Source organism: Aspergillus nomiae, assembly GCF_001204775.2.
Source record: "Aspergillus nomiae NRRL 13137 chromosome Unknown contig00230, whole genome shotgun sequence".
Taxonomy (NCBI): Eukaryota; Fungi; Ascomycota; class Eurotiomycetes; order Eurotiales; family Aspergillaceae; genus Aspergillus; species Aspergillus nomiae.
In genome coordinates, this window is record NW_015378285.1 from 1 (window position 1) to 17,030 (window position 17,030).

General features: G+C 47.6%; 6 protein-coding genes across 6 annotated transcripts; 3 read left to right on the plus strand and 3 right to left on the minus strand.

Moving 5' to 3' along the window:
* Window positions 1-962: 962 nt before the first annotated feature.
* ANOM_006934 (MYG1 family protein) lies at window positions 963-2,197 on the plus strand (the record flags this gene model as incomplete). The annotated part of the gene is made up of 3 exons (XM_015552190.1): window positions 963-1,095; window positions 1,166-1,292; window positions 1,346-2,197. Exons 1-3 carry the CDS (start codon window positions 1,007-1,009, stop codon window positions 2,195-2,197), a joined length of 1,068 nt encoding a protein of 355 aa, XP_015404985.1. The 5' UTR covers window positions 963-1,006.
* A 344-nt stretch (window positions 2,198-2,541) lies between these two features.
* On the minus strand, window positions 2,542-5,095 carry ANOM_006935 (uncharacterized protein; the record flags this gene model as incomplete). Its single annotated transcript, XM_015552191.1, has 4 exons — window positions 2,542-2,845; window positions 2,912-3,149; window positions 3,207-3,971; window positions 4,522-5,095. The coding sequence occupies 4 exons, from the start codon at window positions 5,093-5,095 to the stop codon at window positions 2,542-2,544; spliced, it is 1,881 nt and encodes a 626-aa protein (XP_015404984.1).
* Window positions 5,096-5,681: 586 nt separating this feature from the next.
* On the minus strand, window positions 5,682-7,126 carry sonA (putative nuclear pore complex protein (SonA); the record flags this gene model as incomplete). The annotated part of the gene is made up of 2 exons (XM_015552192.1): window positions 5,682-6,798; window positions 6,863-7,126. 2 exons carry the CDS (start codon window positions 7,124-7,126, stop codon window positions 5,971-5,973), a joined length of 1,092 nt encoding a protein of 363 aa, XP_015404987.1. The 3' UTR covers window positions 5,682-5,970.
* A 2,510-nt stretch (window positions 7,127-9,636) lies between these two features.
* Window positions 9,637-10,937, plus strand: ANOM_006937 (uncharacterized protein). Its single transcript, XM_015552193.1, has 5 exons — window positions 9,637-9,726; window positions 9,825-10,017; window positions 10,095-10,146; window positions 10,200-10,383; window positions 10,493-10,937. The coding sequence occupies exons 2-5, from the start codon at window positions 9,870-9,872 to the stop codon at window positions 10,640-10,642; spliced, it is 534 nt and encodes a 177-aa protein (XP_015404986.1). The 5' UTR covers window positions 9,637-9,726; window positions 9,825-9,869; the 3' UTR covers window positions 10,643-10,937.
* A 450-nt stretch (window positions 10,938-11,387) lies between these two features.
* On the minus strand, window positions 11,388-15,120 carry rgsC (putative intermediate filament protein (Mdm1); the record flags this gene model as incomplete). The annotated part of the gene is made up of 2 exons (XM_015552194.1): window positions 11,388-12,403; window positions 12,465-15,120. The coding sequence occupies 2 exons, from the start codon at window positions 15,118-15,120 to the stop codon at window positions 11,388-11,390; spliced, it is 3,672 nt and encodes a 1,223-aa protein (XP_015404983.1).
* Window positions 15,121-15,648: 528 nt separating this feature from the next.
* ANOM_006939 (bifunctional phosphatidyl-N-methylethanolamine N-methyltransferase/phosphatidyl-N-dimethylethanolamine N-methyltransferase) lies at window positions 15,649-16,934 on the plus strand (the record flags this gene model as incomplete). The annotated part of the gene is made up of 5 exons (XM_015552195.1): window positions 15,649-15,697; window positions 15,762-15,801; window positions 15,865-15,913; window positions 15,987-16,450; window positions 16,553-16,934. 5 exons carry the CDS (start codon window positions 15,649-15,651, stop codon window positions 16,626-16,628), a joined length of 678 nt encoding a protein of 225 aa, XP_015404982.1. The 3' UTR covers window positions 16,629-16,934.
* Window positions 16,935-17,030: the final 96 nt, after the last annotated feature.

Genomic DNA, 17,030 nt, shown 5'->3' on the forward strand with positions numbered 1-17,030 from the left:
TAAAGTCAGAATAAGAAAAAATAGACAGGAAAGACAAGGCTCGTAAATAAATACACATGGATCAATCTTAAAAAGAACAAGAGCGATGTTCCTCTTTTTATTTTCTCTATAGCTTTCAGGTATTTTTTTTAACGATCTGTACCGTGTGTAAGCCTTAAGGTTCCCCTTTTACTTTGGTGGACACTCTGATCTTATCTCGCTTTCTTTGTTTCCAGGCGGGACAGAATGTGATGTGATGATTTTCACGTGGCAGTTGTAATGAAAAAGGTACAACCCAGATAAAGCCTTTTCTTTTTGTGGATAATTAACATTCAATCGCCGCGCTAGTGCTTAGCAACACATGTACTGAGGTATAAATAAAAAAGAGAGAAGGATAGAAAAGAATGAATATAAATCCGAGTTGGTTACAATGTTTCTACTATATGGATAGAGTACATCGTACCTTTTCTTAAGATGGTGAATATACCAACGGTCGAGACTTTATTTACTCCGTACAATTAGAGGTGCTGTAATATTTTGTCCCTTTCCTCTCCTCTTTTCAGTACAAGATATATCCCCCCTCAAACCTGATCAAGCCAAACTTGCCAGGGCAAGGGTACATCCTCAGGTCGTTACGTTACTGTTCTTCATCCTGTTGTGGCACAACTTCTCTGTCATGACCACACAACGCCTCTCGTCGTTAATAAAACATATAGTACATATCGCCAGTGTTGGATCGCAAGAAGTACGGTAAGGTCGTGAATCGTTCGTTTAGCTAGGTAGTCGGGTCTAGCCTGGGCCCGGCCAACAGAATTCTATTACTAGTTTGGGGATAGCGTATCTTTGGCGCTGGCTCTCACATGCTTTTAGAAAGCCCTCTGATGGAAGCCCTAAATAACCATATTCGTATCAGAGAGTGTTCCGTAGATGGTCTAGTCGCGAATAGGTACATACCGTCCATACCTCTGTATTTGGGGTATCAGCTTCTCCAAGTTTTCTACTCTGTGCACCTACGCGAAATTGTTGGATGCTGCGATTCCGACCGTTATTCAAAATGGCCGACGAGACTATTGCAAAGAAAATCAAGACCTCGTCTCCTTTGATTGGGACTCATAGGTACTCACTTACCTGCCGCTTGAACCTTACTCCAATGACAGGTCCCTCATTACTGATATACATCTCTCAGCGGCCACTTTCATGCCGACGAGGCCCTCGCAGTCTATCTACTCCGACAGCTCCCCACCTATTCTGCCTCTCCCCTCATCCGTACCAGAGATCCGGCGCAGCTAGCAACCTGCCATACTGTCGTCGACGTGGGTGGGGAATATGACCCCGCCAACAACCGCTATGATCACCATCAGCGTAGCTTTCCACGACCTTCCCCAACCACAATACCAAATTATCCTCAGCGGGCTTAGTATACATGCATTTCGGTCGAGCGATCATTGCTGAACACACGTCATTGCCTGTGGATCATCACGATGTGAACTTGCTGTACGAAAAACTGTACACAGATTTTATCGAGGCCATTGATGCCAACGACAATGGCATCTCAGCCTACGATCCCGCTGAAATATCTGCTGCTAATCTCGAGAAGCGCTTCAAGGATGGTGCCATCACCATCACATCGGTGGTGGGCGACATGAATAACCCGGATCCGACCTGCCCGCCCGGAGAGCCTCAGGATGAGGACAGTCTCTTTGGCCGAGCAAGTACCTTCATTGGAAACGTTTTCACTCGCAAACTGCACCACGCCAGTACGTCGTGGTTACCTGCACGTACTACTGTAGGAAATTCCTACAGGTCCCGCCGCGACGTTCATCCTTCCGGCCGTATTATTGTTCTCCCTCAGGGCGGCGTGCCATGGAAAGAGCATTTGTATAACTTCGAAAAGGAAGCATCGGAATCCGATAAGACCAATTCCGAAGAAGAGGTGTATTACGTTCTCTACCCCGAGAGTGCTACTGAAGGGTCTAAATGGCGTGTGCAGTGCGTGTCAGTGAATGAAACTAGCTTTGTGTCCAGGAAGCCTCTGCCAGAGACCTGGCGTGGTGTTCGCGATGCAGATCTCGACGGTGTTATGGCCGCAGAAGCCGAGAAAACCGGCAAGCCCAAGATCCCTGAGGGTGCAGTTTTTGTCCATGCCAGCGGCTTCATCGGTGGCCATAAGACCAGGGAAGGCGCATTTGCCATGGCCGTCCGTGGCTTGGAACAATAGTTTTCCTTTTATTTTTCACCCTCGGGGCGCTAACGGTAGTATGCACCATTCGATCCATCACTCTACTACGATACAGCTGACAGGCCCCATGCCGGGAAATATCTAAAAGTCTACCGCTTGGATTTAAGGAATTATATAATACCGACTAGATAATTCGAATATATATATTTCACGTGTGTGTATATGTAGAAACCAGCAAACGACTGTCAACTATCATAACGTCAGCATGTCCCTTCTCGACCAAGAGCCAGTATTTTTTTCTTTTTTGGTTAGGCGGTCATACCCAACACACCAGCATACACTGCTAATCTTTGGCGTCTCACATTTCCCGGTCTTCAACAGATTCACCTTAGCTCCTGTCCTCCAAGTTGCCACTCAACTTTACTGATCCCCCCATTACCCATAAGCCAGAGTGTCTTGAGTTCGGGGCCAGTCCAGGCAAAATTCTGAACGGTATAGTTTGTCTGGATAGTTAAAAGAAGTTGACCAGAGGGGTCAAGTACATCAACACCTCGTCCGACGCCTGCCACAATGTATCCGTTGGCTGCCACCTTCAAGCCGTCCGGGACGAATCCAGAGGCCATATAGATAGGTCGCTTATTATAAGCGCTGGTACCATCTTCGCTTACGTCAAAGGCATAAACAGTCCTACATTGACCGGGAATGTCTCCGTTAGTGTCTTGATCTTTTGACATGACCAACCATATTCCTTACCTGCGCTGGGTGGCATTGAATAGACTGCCAGGATGGCCATATTGGGGATCGACAGGCGCGCTCACGGCGGCAGTGTCGGTGATATAGACGACTGAGCCTTCCGGGCTAAAAGCAATACCATTTGGCTGGCCAATAGAGTCATCAACCACGAAAACGGCGCCCGACGAGGCATTGTACCTGTAACTAGCACTTGGAAGCTGGGGCGGAGTGTCAGTGAGGGCATTGAACCACGAATACTCTGTTCAAAGGGTCAGCTGACAGGTTCATATCAAAATAAGCACAGAGGGTGGCTAACGTGGATCCGTGAACCAAATGTCCCCTGTCTTTGGATGCACCGCCAGGTCGTCGATAGTATTGAAATAAAACCCGAAGTAGTTGTTTAGCAGGGTGACCGACTTATTGGTCTCCGGGTCCAGTGTCCTCAAAGAGATGCGCTGTTCACTGCCTCCGATTGATCGGTTACCGCCCGATGCTCCCCAGATGATTTTGCCATCATGGAATGTACCTCCGTTAGGCGCATAGACAGGAGGATCGGAGAGATACTCGGACAACGTTGGTGGGTCTTCATTCAGATCCACGACGAGCTGGGGGAGGTAGCCAGGAGGGGGGGCTAGCTGAGACAGGTAGAGTTTATTCTGCGATGCGACGTACACAGGAGCCTCGTGGACAGCTTCAGAGACGGCAAACATGAACTTATAACTTGGTTCGGCACCCAGGATCTCTAAACCTCTTTCTTTATCATATACCAGAAAATTGGCCGAGCTGACACCCTTCAGCAAAGTACCATTGGCAACTGTGGTATCGCCAAACGTAGATACGTCATCCATAGTAGAGACGTTTCGAAAGAAATGATATCTGATCAACCCTAAGAACCAGCCCTGCTCGATGAAACCTTGCAATAGACTTACGGCAACACATTTGCATAACGATTGATGCATACTACTGAAGGACCGCATGCCTCTGCAATGGGGGACGTCACTCCAGTCTGGGCGTGAGTGAGCCCAGATAATACAAGACTCAGGAACTGCAACCACGCCATGGCCGGAGAGATGCACGAGGACTAAGAATCGGATATATAGGAAGAAAGGTGGGGGGTTAAGAACAAAAGGAGGAGTTGGTTCAAGCGACTGCCGACTCTGACGTCTATTGTTCTACATATACTCTTCTTCCGAAGGAATCATGGGACAAATTCACACACACACACGCATGTAAACACACATTTTTATTTAAGGACTCCAGCCCCCGGGAAAATCAGTGCAAGGAAAGGGAGGAACAACTGAGGGGTCACACCAACAGGACCGTATCCGACAGACATGACGCGAGACCGGCAAGTGGCCTTGGATTGCCATCGAGAAATCGGTGCGTGGGGGTGACCATAGATTTGTGGAGCAATGATCGACCTCCAAGTTCGACAATTCAATTCACTCTTATTACCCGTCCCCGTGATAAAAAGAAAGGGAGATGATTTAATCCGAATCTTGGGAGTAGGATATGTCATCATCGTTGGCTTCTCTATCGGAGATACTCCGAAGGGTACCGGTGGCTGGGTATGAGTGGCCTTGGTAGGGAGAATGAGGAGGATGATTTTAGAAACAACTTCCTTCATGGACGGAGCTTCAGGGAGCTGATGTCTTCAATGCTGCCAGTTCCATCCCCAGAACTTTTCTGTTGGGGAAAGTCTTTTGCATCAGGGTGTATATCCCCAGCATCGTCTCGTTCGCCCAGTGCGCGCTGGATAAGTTTGGCCTTGATTAGCGCGCCCTTCAGGCGCTCATCCACGTCAATAACGGCTTCCTCTATGTTTTGCATGGGCAAAGACGCCGGGTCAACCAATTCAAGAAGTGTGTCGACATTCTTCGCTAGCCTAGAGCTGGGGGGAACGCTCGACATCTCTCTGCAAACAGATGGCTCCAAAAAATCTTCATCCTTCTCACTAGGTAGCTGAGACATCTGGGAAGGATCTCTAGTGTTGGATGGGTCTCGCTCGGCTTGTCTTTGTGACCAAACCAGGGCTTTACCGTAGAGCCTTCCTATTTCGAGGAATTTTTCAAAGCCCTTCTCGACAGCAAATACACTGCCTTCGGTGTAGCCAGCCTGCGCGCCATCGGCAGCTCCCAAATCATAGCCTTCCCTGTAAAATACTTCCTCCAGGTCGAGGAGACCCTCAAGTAAGTTGTTTTCCATATCAATAACCTTCCGAAAGTGAGGGGGGTCGGGGTTGTAACGATATCAAAGAAGGGAAGAACAACAAAGGGAAAAGGAAGAGACAGAAGGGACGGATTTCGGAACCGACCGGCAGTCGAGGAGTTGAGGCCTTAGAATTGTGGAAGTGAAGTGTTTTGTGATCTTCTTTCTTTTTCCTTATCTTACTCTTTTTTAATCTTTTGCTTTCTGGTGCCACAATACCCACACGGTACAGAGAAACCTCTCTCTCCCTGCCCTCTGATAATAATAAAAAAAATCCACCCCACTTTTTGACGTCCATTCACTTATGGTGACCATTCATTATCCTTCCTAATGGAGCATAAGAAACAAACAACCTCAAGAAGCGGGAACAACTTCCAGGGCTTGCCAGATTGACAGGTAAGGGAGGCTACTTATATTCAAAGTACCGATATAAGTTCCATGACTTTTCATTTCCTTTCTTTCCTTCTTTTGACCCGGGGAGTTATCGATGCTCTACAGGCAGCACCCTCTACGTTTCAACTTTCCCAAAGAGACTAGAATCCCACATTGGTCTACTGTTTCCCTGTTCATGGAACTGGAGTGCATTTTCATCCACGAGAAATTGCAAACATGCAAAGATATCATAGATTAATTCGCTCATATGCATTCCTACAGGAAAAAGTGAAAAAAAGGTACATAAATCGGGGATAATAACATAAAAAGATAAAACAGCCAAACCCTCAAGAAAGTAACGCAGGAAGGGAGCTGTCGACCGCTGACCATTCATATCACTGGACAAGGGACTCAAAAGTTCGAAAGATACCAACCCAAGGCTGACACCGACTACACCAAACCCCCAACTGCGCCAACATCATAACCCAGATAAGATGAGATTACCTCTTCCTGGTACCGGGTCTGGGCTTCACTTCTTCCTGAGCAACCGGATGAAGCATTACTTTATTGGGAAGTTGTTGGGTGTTGGCCGAGTAGCCTTTGCTCCAATCGTAGCTCACAGAGTAGGCAAATATATTACCATTGCGGTTGAATGCTGTACTGGAGATGGTCCCCCCTACGGAGGGATATCCCTTTAGGCGATGTTTGGCGTCCTTGTCCCAGAAATGGAAGGTTCCATCGCTGCCGGCGGTGCTGAACGTGCCATGAACCGGGTGGAAAGAGATAGCATTGACGGAATAAATGTTATTGATGTCGCGTTGGTTTGGGGGTGTCTCTCGATGACACTTGAAGCTGAAGTTCGAGCTAGAGTCCTTGTCTTCCACGTACTGAATAGCACAGCGGCCCTCAATGCTGCCAACAGCAAAACCTGTGGCATCTGTAAAGCAGCTGACTACTCGCGTCTGCCACTTGAGAGGGGATTGCATAGTCTTGTAGAATTTGGTGGGGTTGTCGAGATTGATGATATTGATGTATCGGTCCGCAGTCCCAACCACTAGCAGCTTGTTCTTGACATCCATGGTGTAGACACGATCCTGACATTCTACCGTGGCGATCGGGGTCGATTGCCGTAGATCCCAGTATTTGACTGTCTTGTCCCACGAGCCGGTCACTAAAAGGGGTGTGCCTCCAGCAGGGTTTGGAATCATCTGGCAGCATTTGATCGGAGCATCATGGGCTGCGACTTGGACGGGGGTGGTAGCATTGGCAGCGAGATCGAGCATGCGTGCGGCCTTATCGGCACCAGCGCCTACTACTTTCGTTCCATCCTGGAGAGCGAGAAAGGTCAGTTAGCTAGAGAAATGAAGCGGCACGAGACTTTGCTAGGCTTACCGGTGCCCAGCAGCAGCTTAAGACTGGAGCTTCATGCTCAAAGAGAGCTTTTCCTTCGCTCTGTCCCTGATCATTGATCTCATAAATGCGGACTTTCTTGTCCCATGAAGCTACTGCAAGATGTTCACTGGCGGGAGAAAACTGAAGATCAGAAATGCTATCTTCAGGAGGCGAATTGAGGGCGACATCTTTAGATATATCGCCGGTGGTGTTTGTTTGGCCCGCTGTTGTCGACGTAGTGCCGACAGAACCGAAGAGCGACATTCGAATGAGAACTTTTGCTTTTCACAGGATTTTGGTGAGAACGGATCGGAAAATTAATACTAGGCCTATATCGAGCTGCAGAAAACTAGTCAGCCACGAGCCGTAGGATCTTTCTGTATAAATACTAACGTTGGCTAGCGAATTGGCAATGTAATAGGGCAGAAGAGAAAGAGCTCAGTATAAATTTGGCAAGTCGCGCGTTCTGCAGCCGCGACACATTAATGCCTTAATGAGGATGCGGCAGTATCTTCACCCCTGTACACCGCCCTTCAAACATGACAAACTCTCCCATTTAGTCAGCTCCCGAAGCACCTTGCCCCTTGCGGAACTGCTTCGGGGTACCTTACCCGTGACCCGTTGTCGTTATAGACTTGTAGTATAGTATCACCTACGTACGAGCATGTTCATATGGCCATAGATGCTCGAAACTTTTGCAATTAGCTATTCATTGAAGTTTCAATAACATTGTCCATATTGAAATTTTGCCGTGATGCTGTATAGAAGGATCCCACGGGCAGCAATCCTTCGATATCCTTATTTCAACTGGACCGAACAATTAAAGCCTTTTAAGCCAGACGGTCGTCGGGGATCTCTCGACACTTACATTTCTCGACAGTCATTTACGAGTAAGTAACTCTACTACTAATGTCTCTTTTCGGAGAGCTTTGTACATCCAAGCAATTTGTAGTTGAAATTCAGCTCCATACTCCGAAGATGTTTTCGGTACCCCAGTGTTTAACTGATGCATTCTGGTGTAGATTGTGCGATAGAGAGAGGTGGTTAGATCTCTAAAATATAATAATTTATACTGTGTATGTGTTTGAAAAAAAGGCTGTACGTACTCGACAGCGAGCTCCAACATTGCCGAAGCTTCAAGTAACAATCTAGAACATGAATTGTTTGCTTGCCACGCAATTATTAATTAGTGCAAATGATCAACAGAAGGTACTGAAGTCCTTTCCGTGTCTAGACAAAAGGTAGCACAGGCCTTTACAAGAAGGGGCTAAGTGCTAACTAAGTCGTTGCAGATCTACTAAAGAGCCCTAGTCTAGTAGGAGTATGACCCCGCTCTCTAACCATATGATCATTGTAACATCACCACTTTCTATGGGATATATCACCCCACCCAGTCTGGCCACACTGTCTCATTTTTCATTTTTCATTTTTTCGATGATGATGTTATTGTTATAAAGAGATCATCGGGAAAAAAACCAGTTCTGATAATGTGATCTCAAGTGCACTTCTTCAAAGAAATAGATAGATTTTTTATTTAAACATCTCGAATACATTCCTTCCTCTCTTAGAGGAATATATATACATCACCACTCGCCACTCCTATTTACTACCTACATTTTTATTATCTCTTATGTGATAAGCATCAGAGGGACTCTTGAGAGACAGAGACTACGTAGTATGTAACAGACATGGCTCCACCATGGGGTGTCACGTGAGGGTCTGTTTGTTACGCATTCCATCAATAGGTAACGACCTCCAATTTTGGACGGGATCGGAGACTAGTTTTCCAAATAAGGTTGCCTGAGATTCTGGTGCCACCGGTTTACTTTCATCTCGACCAGTTACCACGAAGCTTCCCGGAATGGATGTCGTCAATGACTATTCGAGAAGAGACTAGTAGAGAGAGAATGAGCATATCATCATTATGATCTAGCTTCCTGGGACTTTCTTGGGGGAAAATATCAACATCAACAACAACAACAACAACAACAATAATCAAGATCACTTTCCTCCGTATAAGGTGATGGGGCAAGTGGAGCGCGCGGGAATGCGGGGTGCAGCCTTAGTGGACCACTTCCGGAGCTCTCGATGTCAGCTCTCTTGTCGTGTGATCCGGTTCTCCCGGATACATTCCAATGCTGAATTTCAGTATAACTCGCAAGCCTTCAATTATCTGTTTGCTAGAAGTGGTGAATACTGAAATAGTCAATGGAATGCAATGTCCCAACCCCCAATGCTCTTCCTCACCCCACCTTCTAGTATCTTATTGCGACTAGGTCGCTGACTGATTGACTACGACAAGAAGGCTATAATAACATACTACTTCACTCAAGTTGCAATACTTATCGTAATCAGCATTACTCGATACAGAATCTATAATGTGTAGGTATTACTACAAGGTGTGTATGTATGTCCGCATGTAGATACCTACTATTTCTTTTCTGTAAAGGATAAGGGCAAGCCATCTTAAATCCATGATAGTACCTAGGATGCTAATAGGTACGACTTCAATGAGGTCCAATCTCGAATTGCAAATGAAGAGTTAGGGTTCCATGACCCCGCCTCGTACGACGTACTAATGTAGGTATCATGGGGAGGAACCCTAGTCGTCTGGTATAGTATCGTACAATGAATGGATAGTACCCGTTGAGCATGTACTTTGGATGGGCCAGTCAGGTCACCTGCCCTCCCTCCTTCTGACATTCCCTCATGCCCCCTCCCCCCTTCCTCCTCTCTCCCTCTTCTTCTTCTTCTTCTTCTTCTTCTTCTTCTTCTACTCTCTTCTTCCTCATCCCTTCTCTCATCCTCTTCTCATCCTATCCGGATCTTAACCATACCTACTCTGCGATTCCTACCACTGATTGGTAAGTTCTCCATGCTCTCTATCTTCGCTTTATAGCACCAATACCAAAGCTTCATACACCCTACTGTCATGACGTCCAACGCTAACGCTGGTCAGCATCGATATTCCTCTTGATCCTTCCCCACACTCGCCCCTACCCCAACTATGTCAGCCGAACTCACAAAAGTCGATTCTGCCATTGCTGGCTTGTCAATAACTCCCAAGGAGGAGAAAGAAGCCGACAAGGCGTCAAAGAAGACTCACAGGCGCCAGTCATCTCAGTCGGACGGGATCTGGAATATCAAGGACTTGGGTAAACTTTTCCCCTTCTGGAACTCAGGGCACTTGCCACCTATCCAAGGACTACGCTAACCGGAAGTCTTCTTCTAGAGGAAAAAAAGATCGAGTTGACTCTCCCCATCGAAACACAAAAGACCGGGTGGTAAGAACTAGTTTCGAGTACCCTAAGTCCTGCACTAACTCTATCTTCCCTAGGAAGCTCAACACCTCGCCGTCTACAATTGAGGACAAGGATATCCTCAAACTCCATCTCGTAACCCCCCCGGTGAAGAAGATTGATCTGCATTTCCCGTTGGGATTGGAGGTGACTGCTCGTAATCTCAAGGGAGTCACAATCAAGGACGCGCTGGACGCTATCTACAAGCAGTTCAAGAAGAAGGTATGTCGAATATCCCTGCCATAAATCTCCTTGCGGCTGCGATGAGACAATCCCGAATATACTTTGTAGATCACAAGAGTGAAACTGACGAACGTCTGTTCCTACGCAGGCTAATGATGAGCTGGATAAACCCTACCTTGCTGGTTTCGAGTGGGACAAGGAAGAGTGCTGGACACGCCTAATCGTCCACCAGAAAAAGGAAGGCCCGGCTCCACAGACCTCAAGTAAGAAGTCCAAGAAGAAGAAGGAAGAGGCATAGAACGGGCATGTTTATTGGTGTGCTAAGTGCCAATGGTTGCTCTCCTTTTCTGCCCAGGACGTACTTTCCAGACTTAATCTTTACTCTCATTTTGCTTCTTAGCACCTCCCTACGGCTTGTTTCAGGATGTAGAAGCCTGGACTAGAGGGCGATTTCCCTACATAGCTTGATTTGATTCTACAATCTCAATATTACTGCACTTCTATTTTCAGTCTTCCCCTATCCCGACTAGTCTACTTATTGGCATGGAGATTACGTGCAAGCCCCTGCTGTCTTTACCCTCAGTAGAAGGAGTCGCTCACTCTTGGCAATACTGACACATGAGGAACGGTGTTCCTTATAAAATCCAAGGCTAGCATAATCTAGAGACTATGCCCGATGGTTAATTCTGCACAGTAGCTATTCGGCCGTATGTTGTGCATTCTATACTCAAGATGATGAACTGAAAACCGGGGAGCTCCCTGGTCTAGCAATGATATGGACGAGAAGCACTGTGACGCAACAATCATTGCGAATATACGAGTCTTTATGGTTTTTATTATTGTTGTCGTTATTTATTATTATAATAAGTATTATTACCATTATCATTATGGAACACTATCACGGTACATCGCCGGGCAAAGACTTTGATCCTCAAAGACCGTAAGAGTAATGCCTCGCCCGCAAAGGTGTACCAAAGGTCAAAGAAGAAGAAGAAACTACGATGACCAAAGCTCAAGCCGTTCATGGATGAGGCAGACATGCGTTATCGCATCCGTCCCGTTTCACCACCACCGAACAACACCAATACAATCTCATCCAAAATAGTGTACATCAAGTGAGTGTTGAGGCGCCGGTTATTCAGAGTCGCAAAGATTCTCCGCGCGGCTCCCTGAGCATTGGTCCGTCCGACTACATTGCCCGCCATATCCGGGATTAAGGTGGCTAAGACCAGGCTAGCTTCGGTGCGACTTTTCAGTCGCTCTGATGTCGTTCGAATTCTATTTTCACGTAGGACGCCGCCTGGCCACAGGGATTCCTTGACTACGCCAATGTATCGAAGCAATGATTCGTCCTGTACCAGGGATCGGGCACCTTCGCGGACCTTCCGTTCGATGGTTCCTCCAAGTAATTGATGGAGAACGACGACAACTGCACGGCCCCGGAGCCAGTTGTTGCCTTTGTTCAACTCGAAGGCCTCTAGGAACAGATCGCAAATCGGTTTGATAAATGGTTCCAGTTCTCGATCCTCAAATGCGTTCAGCTCTGCCTCAGCTTCGGCTGTAGTCACGACATCCTCGGTCGCTAGCCCTGTGTCAGTTACAGTGTTGGCTTGCTGGCTAGTTGCTGCAGAGATGAGATTCTGCCCTGCTGTCGAGAGCTGATCGAGTACACCAAAGTTGCCCAGGAAATCATCCATACCATCAGCAACCGAATTGTAGATTCGGGTCACTAAGTCCTTAGTCTCTCCATCACGAGGGGTCTCGTCGCGTGGGATGATGGCTCGCTGGGAGAGAAAGGCTCGTAGGTCACGGCTTCGGCAAACCTCTGGAAGGAGAAGCAATTTCTGCAAATACGCCTCTAGCGCTAGGCGCCGCTTTTGCAAAAACTCCCGTTGAAGCTTCATGACCATCCGTCGCCGTGGGAATTCCAAGTGCCGCACCGATGGATACCTCATGCGGAGTTTATGGTGAAGTTCATGGAACTCACTGTATCTGCGGGCAACAACCCAGGATGCCGCTGGCATTTGTTCTCCGGCATTCCTTTGCACTTCAACCACGTCTAGAACAATCGTTAGTCAAGCAACACCATCAGGAAAAGGAAGGAGGTGAAATCAACATACACATTGCAAATTCTCGACCGTCCTCTTCTTTCCCCACAACAATAGATGTAATTCGAACAGTCGAACGACCATATAAGCTGTTGTCACTTTCTTGGATCATGTACTGTTGTCGCTGCATGTCCTTGCGGCGGATTTCCCGTTGGATGCTAGCTTTTGACTTTCGTAGAATTCTGAGTTCTGCAGTATTGTTTGTGAGCTCAGCTTTCCGCGTCAAGGCATCAACTACTGATTCCTGGGATCCAAGTTTTTCAATCTCAACCGTTAGTGCCTCGATCGCTTCCGTCAAGCCAAGATCTCCAGGAGCGGCTTCATGGACCTCGTCGGCTGGATCTTTGTCCTCTATTTCAGCGGGTTCCTCATATTCGTCCTCAATGAATTTATGATGGTCGGGAAAGAGATCGTCAGCAAAAACACCCAGTCGCGAAGATTCATCCACCAACCCTAGAGACGAGATGTTGGGCTTAGTCTTGTCGTCTACTCGTGTGAATTCCAGAGAGCTAGGAGGTGATTGTGGATATCGATCATTGCTGGACAGCCTAGGTGACGAGACATCATTGTTTCTGAGCTCTTCTAATCTATTACTTTTTGGCTCGTTCGTAATGATATCGTTCAATGCAGCCTCCATAGTTTCAATTACCTGATTCTGACTCGCTTCGTTCTCGCCGTTCTGTGAGTCGCGACCAAGGCTCTGCGTTGACATCGCAAGAGGATCTGTGTCGTAATCGTCATCGAATAACGGGGCAGACCGCTCGGAATCCAAGGAACGTCTTGGAGAATCGTCATCGTCAAATAGTTTCCCCACAGTCCGTACATCACTAGAGGAAACGGCGGCCCTGCGCAGGTCTTTCGATTTGAACCCAGGATGAGATGCTGTACGGCCCATCAATGGAGGAAGTGGCCGTCTCTCGGATATCTCCGTGGTAGGGGCGACATCTTCATGTGCTACAGTTGCCGTATGAGGTTCAAAATGAGATGTTTCATCCGAGGCGAGATATTTATAGAATAAGTCGGATTGTCGGAATTTGGGGTAATAGACATTCTGTAGTTCCTCCAGCACTGCAGATTGAGTAGTCAATATTACTGTCCGAGCTTGGCGATACTGCTCCGGAGTAGCTCGCCTCCCGGCGCTCAAGAAGGTTTTCACAGCTCGACGCGACTCGGCCGTTACTTTGAGTTGAGGTTTCGACAGATACGTTTCACTGATTAAAGCCATGTCACTTTTATCTGTTTCCGTCCATGTCGTGGAACTTGGGGAGGTCTCATCACCAAAGTCATCTTCGAGTGGGTTGCGTAAGCCATCAACGACAATCCAGAATTGCACGAGAAACATGAGTTGTTGACGGTCCATGAACTCCATAAAGTAAGAGAGACCTGATGCATCATGCATTACATCCACCAAGGACGCCTCTTGAGCTGGTGGAGATTTTTGGCTGCGGAAGTGCGTCGTAGCTGCGATGGCGTGCGATGCGCGACTACTAGCTGGAGCTGAAAGTTTCGTCACCTTCTGGTCAAGAACTCTCTTCCCTGTCTCTAATCGCCGAAGGTAGACGGGATCTTGCCCTTCTACCATACTTTCCCGCTTCAGCTGGCTTGCAACAAGAGCTCGGAACCGTCTAGCATCGGAAAGATTGTTACAACGCCGGATGGCCCGAACAAAACGCTCAAAAGCCCTTTCTGAATCAGTTGGCGAGAGCCGCGGAAATGGATTCCCATGTTTTGACTTGGGCACCGGCGATGCATGCTCATCCAATGCCGCTCGAAGCTTGCGCACCGTTTTGCGATCCTGAAGAGCTGTCCGTCCATAAGCTTCCACCAACTGATTCCAGGTGTCAGGATCTGACAGAAGGGACAGTATAGGGAAAAGCACGGCGCATGAAAGTAGCTCCCTCACCAAAACGGAAACGATACGACTGCTTAAAACGGTTTCAGGAAACAATCGAGGCAGTAGCCCAACTGTAACTTTCCTAAGGTATTCCTGCTCTACTAGCTTTTGATCTGAGAGAGACAGCTGTGCAGCGGGATGTAGATGGCCATCGCGGTACTTGCTTGCAATTGCAATGTCGAGCTCATCGGATTCGGTGACATTTCGAGTCAAATTCCGTCCCCGCACCGATCGTTCGGCAACGTCGAATTCTTTAAGGTGTGTGGCCAGAATAGGAAATATACGGGAGACGATGAGTGATATCAGATCTTCCGCAAGTAACCGATCGCGTAGGTTTCCAATGGCAGCTCGAATCACTTGGTCTACCTCACTCACAAACGTTGGGTTCGGACTGATACCTCGGTACCATGACGTTATGAAATCCCGGGTTACCAGCGCCAGAAGCTCATCAATACCTTCAGACACCATAAAGGATTGCGGGTAGAGGGAGGCGGAGTTGTAGATGGAGCGCTTCTTTAGACCTTGCGTTTCACTTTGCCAGTTGGGGGGAGTGAGAAACGCGATAGGCAGACACTGGGGCCGGGAGTTGTCTGCATCGTTAGAGTTCCGGGTTGTGAAGAGTACAAGACCCAAGAAGGCGACTGAAGATAGCAGAACGCCTAGTCCAACGGCATACCCAAGGTATCGCAAAAATGGTAGGCAGCGTACAGCCAGTCCCCAAGCAATGAAAGCACCAGTGCCCAGTATGACGATATCACGACACTTCAGGGCCATTTTCCCCGGAGCACTCGTACGACGAATGAGAATTGTCTCATGACGATTTCAAAAGGTAGGTAGCTGTTAAAGTCCGGGCTTATAAAAGGTTGCTAGAGGGGGAAGCTTGATACAGTGTGGATTAATACTGGATGATCGGCGATAATGGTGGTCGCCGGGCGGTGAGGAGGTATCGATTGGGTTGATCCCGAGGTCCCGGGGTGAAATGACAGTACGTACCGCCTATCGTATGTAGTCCCCACTACTAGTACTAGTACGTGTACCTAGTACAAGTAGTATTGCAATTTCAATACGCACCGCTTTCAGTCTCTACCAATCTTGTATTTGCGGAGAAGAGCAAAGACGTCATGCCGCTTTAGCTGTCGTCTTTTTCTTTTCTTTTCTTTTTTGTCCTAGTAGTATTTATCTCTCTCCACTTTCCCCAACCAACAACAACAACACCTCACCCAAAATCTCTCTTCGTCCTCCACTTCTACCTTTCAGTTTTCTGTATCTCATCCTTACCCTGGGCCTGGACATTTCCACACAATGACTACTCTTTCAAATTTCATCGATGTATCTCAATCGTCCTTCAAGTGTACGTCTTAACTCTCATCTGTACGCACGCATGTGATTCTCAACTCGGCTGGCTGATCTCATAGGGGCTGCACTCTCCATCGCTTTCAACCCAATCTTTTGGAAGTAGGTGTTTCCCGCTGTTTGTTCTCTTGATGAATTCCTCGGCTCTCTGAATTACTCCTAGAGACTGTTGACTGACCACGGCTTTCCTTCATCAGCATTGTTGCCCGTGCTGGTTGGTCAAGGCTTCCTCCCGCCCTTTCACTACTAAACCTCAATTTATGAGCCCAATCCATTCTTCAGTATAGAAGGCTCATGTTCTAAATCTTTCGCCATCTTTTGTAGAGTATCGGAAACACTACCTGACTCGTATATTCGGTAATCCATATTACGGTTGTTACTTCCTCGCAATCGCTATCTTTACCCTGGGAATCGTGCGCGACCATGTGTATCAGTTGGCCCTGGAAGACCAGCCCTATTATGCCCCTGTGCACCAACCAATTCTCGGCGGCGTCTTGTTCGCTGTGGGATCCGTTCTCGTTCTTTCCAGCATGTATGCCCTAGGCGTCACCGGAACCTACCTCGGAGATTATTTTGGTATTCTCATGGATGCTCCCGTCACCGGCTTCCCTTTCAATGTCACTGGCTCCCCTATGTATTGGGGAAGCACTCTGAATTTCCTGGGTGTCGCCCTTTACAAGGGCAAAGTTGCCGGAATCCTCCTGACCGCCGAGGTGTTCATTCTGTACTGGTTTGCTCTTCAGTGGGAGGAGTAAGTCTGCTATACTTTTCCTTGGATTCTTGCCCTTACGCAACATGCCCCTATATCTCTTCGAAGCATCCATGCCGTGCCCACTGACCCACGATTCTGTAGTCCTTTCACTGCTGAGATCTATGCCAAGCGCGAGCGCGAACGTGCAAAGGCCAAGCAAGGCGGCAAGAGCCAGTAAAAGTGCTATGGTACCGCGGCCAGTACAAGCCGCGACCAAAGGCGAGGCCAACACTTACAGGATTGAGTCTTTGGACTTTCAACAACCATCAATCCATGTCAGTCGGGAGGGAATAGATAGACACAGCCCCACGGGGGGCTAGGAACTACGTGATCGAGATGCTAGAGTGGGATTCAACAATGGAAGGAAGCCTGAGAAGATACAACAAAAACGTGAAAGACACGTCCCAAATGATACGAGGGCGAATATGGAGAGTAGTCATAGAACAAAAAGAAGTCAAGAGACAATATATTTCTGCCTGCTTTTACACCTTCCTTTACAGCATAAATCATGGATATCATTTGTGACGCCCCAAACTCCCTAGGATGAGTATCCGGTAAATATAAAGATAATGCTTCGTAT

Bases quoted from the DNA above. Each gene is read 5' to 3' on its own strand.
- ANOM_006937 (XM_015552193.1), top strand. From the start codon at position 9,870: ATGTCAGCCGAACTCACAAAAGTCGATTCTGCCATTGCTGGCTTGTCA. The intron at 10,018-10,094 runs GTAAACTTTTCC...GTCTTCTTCTAG, and splicing joins CTGGAATATCAAGGACTTGG to AGGAAAAAAAGATCGAGTTG. The intron at 10,147-10,199 runs GTAAGAACTAGT...TATCTTCCCTAG, and splicing joins GAAACACAAAAGACCGGGTG to GAAGCTCAACACCTCGCCGT.